Here is an 11,180-nt window from a genome sequence, read left to right as displayed (position 1 = left end):
AAAAAAAAGAAGAAGAAGAAGAAAAAGAGTTAACATATGTAATGCTTCTGTCTCCATAAATGTCAGTTCTCTTTCCTGCTGGTAAGTTTCCTTGGGTGCAGCCAATGTGAATAATGTGAATTAGTTTTAAGACTGGGATATTCACAAAAGTATGTTTGAAATTTAATATGGATGAGTGAAATGTAAATACCCCATACACGCTATTACTTTATAAACTGATATAAATGAAATACAGAGAAGGCAGACGCAGAAATAAAACTGTGGCTTTATTTTTAACTGTAGTTAAAGCTTGCATGGGTTGAATCAAGGCTGTTCAAAACCAATCCCATAACGTGCTCTTCTCTTACCAGCCCAAAGCCTTTCCCCACAACTTCTCATTCACAATGAAAATAAGAGCATGCCAAACAATGAATAACAAACTTTTATTTAAGGACTGTACAAAAGCAAACAAAAAATTCCATTCAGGAGCTGTGATAGTTAATTTTACTGGGCCATAGGGTGCCCAGATATTTGGTCAAACATTATTCTGAGTATTTCTTTAGGGGTTTTTAGATGAGATTAACATTTAAATCAGTAGATTGAATAAAGTAAATTGCTCTCCCTAATGTGGGTGGGCCTGATCCAATCAGTTGAAGGACTAATGGAACCAAATAGCTGACCACCCCCCAAGTAAGAAAGGATTCTTCCTGCCTGACAGCCTTCAGACTGAGTCATCAACCTTTTTCCTACTTTAGACTCAAACTGAAATATTGGTTTTTCCTGGGTCTTAAGCCTGTCAGCCTTTAAACTGGAATTACACCATGGGATCTCCTGGGTCTTGGGCCTTCAGACTTGGATGGGAACTAAACCATTGGCTCACCTGGGCCTCCAACTTGCTGACTAACCCTGCAGATCTTGGGACTTGCCAGCCTCCATAATGGTGTGAGCAAATTCCTTATAATAAATAAATATATATATTCTTCCTGCTGTGTGAGTGTGTGTGTGTGTGTCTGTATACACACATATAAAATATATATTCTGTTTCTCTGGAGAACCCTAATACAGGCACTAAGAGAACTTCTGACAGCCAGATAGATCCACTTTCTGTTGGGCAGAACTGTGTACCCATCTGCAAACTGATAGCTTACATCACCACAAAGAGGTCAGATCACATATGTGGTGTGACTTGAGAGTGATTAGGTTTCTTTCTGAAACCCACACCAAAAAAGCAAGTTCATTATTTTATCCTCACACCTGGTCTACCAACTTCCTATGTGAGATCAGTACTCTCTGATCTAAGAGGCTGTTTGCTTCACAAATAGTCAAGTTTTCCAATATTATGGTCTTATAGAACAAAAGCTTCTACACTGGTGGTTAAAACTGCCACTTTTTCTAGCTGGACCTCTCTGCATCCCAGAGGGGATTCAAAAAGGCCAGTGCAACAGATGGCCTAACCCACTGCTGCCTTTTCAAGGCCACACACAGCTGAGCTGCTCTGTTTGAAGCCATACCTCCCAGCTTCCTGATTGCGCTCCTGAGGTTTTTCAGGATTACGGCTACCACATTTAAAGTCCCCATACCTGGTTATCACCAAGTTAGCTTTGAAAACATGTACATTAGCGCTGAATGTCACCAAACTATGCTGTAAACAGCATCAAGGAAATAGAAAAGGGTGGCTTTTTTTTTTTTTTTTAATTCCTCTGGGCTTCTGCCCTATATTCTAGAAGAAAGAAGGAAGAGTGTGTGATCCAAAACATGTTTACTTTTAAAAAGCTGGCTATGGGGGCTAGAGGCCTGAACAGAGAAAAGGAGAAAAGCAGTTCTTGACGGGATAAGTAAGAAGTCAGTACTGGTCATCATAACTTCATGACTACAAGCCTGAGTGCAGGGTGAGGCAGGATGAAGTGCTTTTAAACAGCCCCTCGAGTAAAGAGCCCCTGTATCTCAGTGACACACATTCAACAACACCACCTAAACCTAATCTGATTGTTCACTTGGTTTTCTTCCCGTTTTTTTTTTTTTTTTTTTTTTTTTTGCTCACACCACACAGCTTGCGGGATCTTAGTTCCCCAACCAGGGATTGAACCTGGGCCCTCAGCAGTGAAAGCACGGAGTCCTAACCACCGGACCGCCAGGGAATTCCCATCATTTGGTTTTCAAGAATTCTTCCAGAGCAATGCAAACTTCAAGTCCCCAGAAGGAAGACATGGTTTAGAACTGAGCCCTGGGAGAAAGTTGGTACAAGAGAAACCACAAAGGGGCCTGGGTTGGGGGAAAGGAGGAGAGACGGTCCAGAATCAGGTGGTTAGACCAAGAGACTGAAATCCAGGGCACTGGGCTGGAGGGTCCGGGGAGCAGGAGATGAGGCTCATCCCTAAAAAGAAGGAACCTTGAGCCCCTGAAGGGCTGGGCCAATGTCAGAGGGCCAGGACAGGATCATATCTCTGAGTGGGAGGAGCTCTGGTGCCTGAGCGGGGAGCAGAAAAGGGTCCACCTGCAGGGCCACATCTCCATTAGCAAGGCCTTTTTCTTCTGGCTTGGGGACAGTTGATTCTTCCGGTTTTTGGAGTTCAGAACAGATGATTAGAGGTGCCGTGTTTTTCCCTCCATCATGAAGGCAAGGTTCAAAGAAAGGGCGAAGGGGGCCAGAGAAACTGTGGGTGAAAGTAAAGATGTGGGACTGGTCGGTCACGTTGTAGAAGGAAATGACTCCTGCTTCATAGTCCAGAAAAATCCCCACACACCGCGGGGGCTCTTTCAGGCGGAAGGAGGTCTGCGGGGATGTGAGGGCCTCGTACTCATTCCCGCGATTCTGTCGCAGGAGCCAGTGTCCATTGGCGGGCGAGGCGGTGACCTTCCCCTTCCTGCTCACTGATTCACTACACACCCCCAGGGCCCACTTGGTCTTGTCTGCCACAGACACCTCCCAGTAGTGACAGCCAGCTATGAAGTACTCAGAGCCCAGGACACTGACGACGAAGTCAAATCGCTGAGGGTTGTTGGGCACAGGCTGCCTTGTGTCTCCAAGCTTCACGCACCTGCGGTCCTCAGACAGGATGAGTTTGGGATGCGCTGTGTCTGGGTCCAGGGTCACCGTCACTGCAGAGAGTCACAGAGAGGTGAGGTTTGAGACAGCTAGGTCTCAAGGGATCTCTGAGTAGCTTTGGAGGGAATAATCATCCCTAGGTCTGCAACCACTGTCATCGGCCCATTTTAGTTTATGGTGCCCTCACCTTCACATGTCCTTGAACTAAAGAAAATTGTCTTCCAGTCTCCTAGATCTGCTGATGGTCTACTAAGTAAAAGAGGAAACGTTTCTCACCCATCTGTGAAGCTGCCTTAATCCTTAGGAAATACTGCCTTTGTCTTTGCTAGTCCAAAGAAATCTAATTCCTGATAATAAACAGGCTTTGATGTTAGACCCAGTAGCTAGATAGCATGTTTTAAGTCCCAGCTCTGCCACAAGCTAGTTATGTGACCCTGGGCTTGTTATTCATCTCCAAACCTTAGTTTCTTCGTCTGTAAAGTGGGAATAATAGCAGCACCTATGTTGGAGAGCTGTTGTGCTGATTTGATGAGCTAATGCATGAGATAGTGCCTTGTTCACACAGTGAGTGTGTGATGCTCATTTTCTTAGCTAAAATTATTGCTTATCACTATCATTTTAACATGGTAATATAGAGAGACTTCCCTGGTGGCGCAGTGGTTAAGAATCTGCCTGCCAGTGCAGGGGACATGGTTCAATCCCTGGTCCAGGAAGATCCCACATGCCACGGAGCAGCTAAGCCCGTGCGCCACAACTACTGAGCCTGCGCTCTAGAACCCACAAGCCACAACTACTGAGCCTGCATGCTACAACTACTGAGGCTGCATGCCACAACTACTGAAGCCTGTGTGCCCTAGAGCCCATGCTCCGCAACAAGAGAAGCCACCATAATGAGAAGCCCGCACACCGCAATGAAGAGTAGCCCCCGCTCCACGTAACTAGAGAAAGCCCGCACGCAGCAACAAAGACCCAACGCAGCCAAAAATAAATAAAATAAAAATGTTAAAATAGAGAGATGGATTCTTCCTTAAAATTGTGGATTATGAGGGTCACAGTGAGTCTCCCTCCTTCCCCAAGTACGGAAAACAGGCTCTTCTTGGAGAGTTAAATACATGAAATGTGTACTCGGTCAAAGTAGTGGGAATGAGTCAGACTGTGAGAGTGAAAAGTGTTTGTAAGTTCCCAGAATTCCAACCAAGGTGACCTGGTGTTTTCTCAAGTGGCCGACTCATGGATTATATTTTTCCTGCCTGAAGGAAGACCCTGTGAACGGAAGGGGGATGAGCAGCTTGCAAAGTGGAGAAGGACTGCAAAGCAGTGAAAATAACAGGTCTCGTTCAAACAGCAGCAAAACATGCAAACTAGGAAACAATTGAAAAGAGACGTGCAAGTCTTTTTGAAGAAAACTATGAAAACTTTTCATAGTCTACATTGTTGGGGCATCTGCCCAACTCACTCCCTTCTCTGAGAATCACCACCCCCCAAGGAAACTGATCTTCAGAGAAAGAAGGATGTGGCAGATGCGTAGAAAGAAGAGACAGGAGCACTGGCTATCTATCTATCCAACAGCGGGAAAGGAAGGACTTCCCAACCTGAAAGCACAGAAGAGACTACACAGGAAAAGATGAATAGATTGGACTACAGAAAAATAAAACACTCATGCATCCAAAAAAAAAGGAAATTAACATGCAAATGAAAAACTCAGAAAAATATTTTGTGAAAAATAGGACCAAGAGTGAATATAGAAAAAGTCCCCACAAATCGAAAAGTAGCCAGAATAGGACAGGCGCAGACAAGCCAAAAAGATAAAATACAAATAATCAATGAACTTAAGAAAAATCTCAAAAATCATAGAAAACCCATAAGAAGAGTAAACCAAATATTTATCAGTGTTCTAAAAGAAGGGAGACTTTCTGAATCAAAGATTTTAAAATTTGATAAGCAGATAAACAGATTTGACTTAAATGTTTTTTTTAATTACAGTCTGCCTTCCAAAGGAACAGAGCAATGGGCTCTGAAATGTGGATCCATTAAACTGGTGTAACTTACCAAAGTGTAGCCGGGCCCTTCTCCAGCCTGGAAGACAGAAAAAGGGATTGTTAAAGTGGTGGAGAAATGGAGACCTCCTGGTGCAGGTGGAGTGGGGGCAGGTAGAGTGGGGGGACAGGGTGAGTGCACCTCACCTGAGTTTGCTGCAGATCTCTTTAACTCTACAAAAGAAGAAACAAGGGGAGTGAGCTTTCACTGGAAACATAGAATCAACAGGAGATAAGTTGGTATAGAAGTTATAAGAACAGGGGAACTTACTCAGTTCACGCCGGAGTTTCTCTAAAGAATAACAATTTGACAGATCAGAATGAGGGCTTGTACATACATGCCTGTGATGCTCCGGTCCCACCCCAACCGCATTCCCAGAGCAGATCCCCACTAGCAATACTCTGAACTTTCCCCATGACAGTGTTTCCAACGGCAATGGCTCCCAGCCATGGGCCTGGGGTCCCCAGAGATACTGCAGAGGGTCAGCGAGTCCCTATGGGAGCCAAACCTGACCTGCAGATTGAATCAACAACACATCTCACACATGTAAGTGATGGCAACATAAACGTATGTAGATGTTGCGGGAGAAGAATAAAATATAAGTTCATTTAAAACTATTACTAATTTCCATTAGATTTTCTTATGCATATTTTCTCAATGTAAAATCAAATAGACATATCACATGTCTGAGGATTTGGGGTTGTTGTTGTTATGAAGAGGTTCTCATACATGAACAGGTGGAGAAGAACTGTTCCACATATTCAGTTGAATGAGGATCCATCTACCTTGGGTCCCACCAAAGGGAACGTCATGCCTGAGTGACAGAAGCGTCTCCCAGATGGCTTCACCTATGGAAGGTATCTCTCTTCTTGCTAAAACATTTCCCATTTAGAGACTACATAACAGTTGTGCAGGAAAGAGGAGCACAGAATATTTGAGAAAAAAGAGGCCTTAGGGAGCCAGGAAATTCCCAACCCTCATGCTTGAAGTATCCTTGCCCCCTCTCTTCTGCCCCAGGAGGTGAATCTGAGACTCTCATCATAAAGCAAAGATGTCAGCAGAAGGAGGTTTGTGGCACGGATGAGGAGCAGAACTTACTGAGGGCTTTATAGAGACGTCCTAAAAAAACAGAGAAAGAGGCACAAGTGAGCAGATCCTGCCGCTTTATCCCCAGGGCCCAGGAAGTCTCATCACTCCGCCCCCATGCCCCCCAGCCCCCAAACCCCACCCCCGGCAGAAAGAATGATGACAATCCTATCAGCCCCCAATACAGTCACATCCTCCTAAGGGCAGACTGGGGGATTCACCGGTGCTGGTGCCACTTTCCAGATGACCTGGACTACCCTGACTTTGGTTCCTCTTCCCTTCCTTTTGTCTGTCTGGTTTCATTTCCGCTGTTCATATGACTGTTTCCAATATGTTTGTAACCGAGTGTCCATGAGTGTATGCCTTGCCGCCCTTTTATAACTGTTTATAATATCTATGGTGTAAAACTAGCTGAAGGCCTACCATTGACTTACTGATGTGGGCTGTTATTCTCTACACTAACCTCCCCCCACCCCGCTGAAGTACTGTGGAGAAACACAAATTTGGAGACCCCAGAAGGTCTGGGACGTGTGCATATGCTTCTGTGCTTTGGGGGAGTACTTGCAGCCTCTCTGGAAGGGTCATCTGCCCACATTTCCCCTTAGCACTGGCCCTGCCACAGAGTTGAAATTATACATTTGAGTTCACTGCCAGGCCCTGTGCTAAGGGCTGGGCATGTGTTAGGTGTTGGGCATTGGGGCAGTGAAGCTGAATATGATATGGCCCCTAACAAGATAATGGTTTATTTTTACCATTCCCACTACCAACAGCCTCCATTTAGTGTGTCCTGTTTTTACGACGTAGGCCCTGAATCCGCTCAACAATGTGAGGTGCATATAATTATTATTCCCATTTTACAGAGTGGTGGTCTGAGGCTCAGAGGGACATGGAAATTTATCCAGATTATCCATCTGGTAAGTGGCCAAGGAGGCAGGATTCAAACCCAAGTCTGTCTGATTCCTAGTTGGAGGCCTTCCCCACTACACCACACTGTTCCTTCCCTTCTAGGACACGACGGTCATTGTGTCCCTGAGGTGTGCACCCCCATGCTTTAACTAGCCTGGAGCAGATGTGAGGGGGGAAGGGAGGAGATGCCGAAATCACTGCAGGTGGAGCCATTTCTGAGCCAGTGACTCGTCTTCCCAGCTAGACATTCAGAGGGCAGAGCCCCACCTGCTTTTTTGTACCTGGGGTGTCTGTCTTTTACCCTCAGTGGCCCAGAGCAAACATTCAATTAATGAAAACAAAATGGCAATAAGGGAAAGGTTTCAGGCACTGTAGTAGGAGTTTTGTGGGGTTTTTTTTAAGTTGTCTCTTTTAATCCTGAAAATAACCGGGTGAAGAGATCTATTATCCCCATTTTACAGATGAGGAAACCAAAGCTCAGAGCAGTAAAGCGACTTAACCCAGCCAGTAAGTGGCAGGTCTGAGCCAGGTGCTGCGGACTCCAGAGCCTATGCCCCTCCCACTGTTTCACACCACCTCTCTCAATGCAAAGATTGTGTGGATCCTCCTATAATACCATTTTAATATATGTTAAAATAGTATATGGATCTTCTTTTTAGGTGATTGGTGGGAAAGCCAATGACAGAACCTATGAATTTTGACCCCAGGCATCCCTTCGGCCACTGCTACCAAACCTATAACCCCTTGATATTAGAAAATAAATTCCAATGGTATTAACAGAGAATATATGTGTGGTGTGTGTGTGTGTGTGCGTGTGTATACACATACACCACATATATATTGTATGTATAACAACTATTAGCATTTATGTAGGAGAAAAAATGTTATTTGTTCCCTACCCCTTATTCTATATATATAATTACCTTTTTCTTTTGCATGGTCTGAGAGAAGATTTTCTAGAGGAAGGAAAGTAAAAGAAAATGAGATTCTGTGCCATAACCTTGAGGGTCCCTGCTTCCTATTGAATTTATGGGCTCTCGAACTTGTCCCCCTCTATCTCCACCTCCACCTCCCTGATCCAGGCCCTCATCTCTCATTTGGATGCCAGAAAGAGCGGCCCAAATTGCCCTCAAATTCTGTTTCGCTCCCTCTGGCCTCCTCTCAACACAGCAGCCAGAGAGAGCTTTCTGGAAGCACAATTCTGGTCAGGATAGCCCATTCGCAGCTTCTCCACAGCTCCGAGGAGAAAGACGAAAACCCTTCATGGGATCTGCAAGGCCTCACATGCTGGTCCCCGCCTAACTCTGCAGCAGTACCTTCTGCCACATTTCCCCTCACTTTTGCACCATGTATCTTTCTCAAGCTGTTCTGCTTTGGTTGTTTCCTATTCCCCCTTCCCCCATGCCTGTCCATCTTCCAGATCAAACATCACTGGGAACATCATCTGGAAACTCCTCTGCCATCCCTGAAGTTTGGTTGGTTCCACCCAGTCACCGTCTTCCCAGCCTTCAGAACTTCCTTTTGTGGTTTTTTTGTACATATTTATTTGTGTAATTATTTAATGCACGTATACCTCCCTGACTAGACGGAAGGTTCCAAGAAGGCAAAGACCGTGTCCACTTTCACTCACTGTTGTGTCCCCAGCATCTGGTATAGTCTGCACCACTTAGCAGAGAATTATCAATTATTTGTTGAATGACTAAACGGGTCCCCTACCTTAGACCTACACAACTCCCCCAGGATAAGATCAAGCCATGAGCTCAGAGACAAAATCACCAAACATACTGGAAGGCAAGTTATTACAAGGAAGAGTCAGCAGAAACTGGGAACGACAGGTTTTGACACCACCACCACCGTCACCACCCAGCAGATGCTGGGATCTTCAGGTCTGGAGTTTAGATTAGTGGGCCCTGGGGACACAAAAATGAACAAAACGGAGAAACATACCTGCCCAGCCCAGGACACTCACCTACCTCCATTGCGTGTTCATAGAGAAGCCTCTCTGGAAGGGAGAGAGAGAGAGAGAGATATCACCTCAGCTTAAGGAAGGGCCTTTTCTAACAGGCAGAGCTGTCCAAGGGACCACAGGCTGCCTGAGCAGGACTTTGCTCCTTGTCGCTGTGGGTGTGTGACCATCAGAAAGGATTAGAGGGTCTTCAAACCATCAGACAGGGAGAGGAGTGTTCAGTTATGTGACTTTCAAGGTCCTTGGCAACCCTGCGAGCCATGAAATGCAACCATATTAATGAGGGTTTTATCCAATGGATATGATTGGATTTCTTAATTAATTAGAAGACTGGCATCATGCCAGTCTTCTAATTAATTCACAGCTCTGCCCAGGAGCTTTCTGCACTTTCTTTGATCCTCTCTTCAATGTGGGTCCCCAGAACACAGCTCTACCAGTTTTCTCCCAGACAACCTATGGATAACTGTTAGGTCTATGTCTGCTTCCTCCCAGCCTTTTCCTAGAGAGGCTGCAGTACCAATTCCTGCCAGCCTGGGCTCCCTTACCACTTAGTTACCTTTTGACCTTCTTTGCTTCCAGATGATGTAAATGCCCACCAAGATGAAAATCCCCAGGACAGGCAGGATCACAGCAAGAGCCACTGCTGATGAGGAGAACCTCCCTGGAGATGGGGCTGAAACAGAAGCCACCTGTGACCACCCTCTGAGAGCTTCTCCATGCCAAGGGCCCCACCTCGAATGGCAGGTGACTCAGGCACATCCCAACTGCCTCCATCACCTTGAGAGAGACCTCCAGCCAAGTTGGTGAGGCTCTCTGCTTCTCTCAGCGACTCAAACCCCAGATGACCCAGGGATGACTTTAAAGTGAGATGTTTATCTCTCAGGATTGGTTTCAATGGTCCTGCCTGAAGACAATGAGTCAAACTCAGCATCTCAACCACAATCTCATCCTGCCCGAGACTTTGGAGAGCTGGAGGTGCTTCCTCAGGAACCGCTATAGTCTTCTCATGAGCACCCATCTGCTGCCCCTTCGAATCCTCACTCTGGGATAGAACAGCAGTCAACGAACTCTTTGCCCTGAGCCCTATCAGCAGGGGCAAAACAATTTCTATGGTGTTACAGCAGCAAGCCGAACGTCTAGACAGGAGAGAAAGAAGAACGAAAAGAAGAACTAGCGAAGAAAATAACAGCAGAAGAGGCTCTATGACAAGTGGCAAAGAGCCTAAGCTGGATGTGAATTCTCACTCAGCACTGTGTGACCCCCGGAGAGAGACTGAGGCTCGCCAAGCCCGGCCTGCCCTCTGGAACATGCACCCAAGAAGAAATAAGGCCCCGGGCCTGGCCTCCTTATTCTTGGAACCCCTTTGTCAGATGTCCCAGGCAGGGAAAGAGGTACAGAAACTCTCACCTGACACATGCAAAGGCAACTGGAGGAAGATGAGTGTGATGAAGCATCTGGAGAGCCAGGAGCCTGAGGAACTTGCCATCTTCATCCAAACTAAGAGGACAGACACAGGGAGACATCAGAAAGAGTTGGCGAGCTTGATGGGAGAAAGGGTACCACCCAGGAGGTGGGGCAGAGATGGAGGCTGCATTGGGTACACTCTGGAGTCACAGGCCAGGTATTGAATCCCAGCTCTGCTGCTTACCTCCATGTGGCCTGAGTCTCTGGGACTCAGTTTCTCCATCTTTGAAATGGGTATAATAACTGTGCCTCCTGGCAGAATCATTGTGAGGATTGAAGGAAGTAAGTGCTCAACACAGAGGCTGGCATCATGGTTAAGTCTATAAATGCCATGAGTGAGCACTGGAGGGTGACACTCTGAGTGTGATTTAGAAGGCACAGGGAGGAGTCCAGAAGAATGAGAACCTATACCCAGAACTAACCAGGTAAACACGGGAGGACTGGCTTCTTTTTGCATTTAGTGTCCCAGGTCAGGCTTGGGAAGTGCCTATTGCAAGCCAGTCGTGGACGCACAATGTAGCCTGGAGCTCTTCCCTGACAGCTTTTCAAGTTTGACTCTTGAGAAACAAGAAACCAAGGCAGTGAAGTTCCTCCATTTCATTATGAAGGCACTAATCCTACAAGTTCAGGGTCTGGAGTTAGAAAGACCTGGGTTCAAGTCTTCGCTCCACCCATGTCCTAGTTCTGTGTCCCTGG

At 46.2% G+C, this 11,180-nt stretch overlaps 1 protein-coding gene across 1 annotated transcript; it reads right to left on the bottom strand.

Annotated features, from left to right (window-relative positions):
• Positions 1 to 2,276: 2,276 nt before the first annotated feature.
• Positions 2,277 to 10,512, bottom strand: ERMAP (erythroblast membrane associated protein (Scianna blood group)). Its single transcript, XM_057553834.1, has 9 exons — positions 10,428 to 10,512; positions 9,577 to 9,693; positions 9,024 to 9,056; positions 7,978 to 8,010; positions 6,161 to 6,181; positions 5,333 to 5,353; positions 5,209 to 5,235; positions 5,075 to 5,101; positions 2,277 to 3,078 (listed from the first exon to the last, which is right to left on the bottom strand). The coding sequence occupies exons 1-9, from the start codon at positions 10,510 to 10,512 to the stop codon at positions 2,354 to 2,356; spliced, it is 1,089 nt and encodes a 362-aa protein (XP_057409817.1). The 3' UTR covers positions 2,277 to 2,353.
• Between the last annotated feature and the right edge of the window lie 668 nt (positions 10,513 to 11,180).

Source organism: Balaenoptera acutorostrata, chromosome 1 (assembly GCF_949987535.1).
Source record: "Balaenoptera acutorostrata chromosome 1, mBalAcu1.1, whole genome shotgun sequence".
In the NCBI taxonomy this organism is placed as follows: domain Eukaryota; kingdom Metazoa; phylum Chordata; class Mammalia; order Artiodactyla; family Balaenopteridae; genus Balaenoptera; species Balaenoptera acutorostrata.
The sequence above is the reverse complement of the archived record's forward strand: the minus strand, read 5'-3'. Positions and strand labels throughout refer to the sequence as shown.

What these genes read in the sequence shown, in the direction of transcription:
- ERMAP (XM_057553834.1), bottom strand. Translation starts at nt 10,512, where the DNA reads ATGAAGATGGCAAGTTCCTCAGGCTCCTGGCTCTCCAGATGCTTCATC. An exon ending in GAAACTCCGGCGTGAACTGA is followed by an intron (nt 5,236 to 5,332) that starts GTAAGTTCCCCT and finishes CTTCTTTTGTAG; the next exon opens with AGTTAAAGAGATCTGCAGCA. An exon ending in GAGATCTGCAGCAAACTCAG is followed by an intron (nt 5,102 to 5,208) that starts GTGAGGTGCACT and finishes TCTGTCTTCCAG; the next exon opens with GCTGGAGAAGGGCCCGGCTA.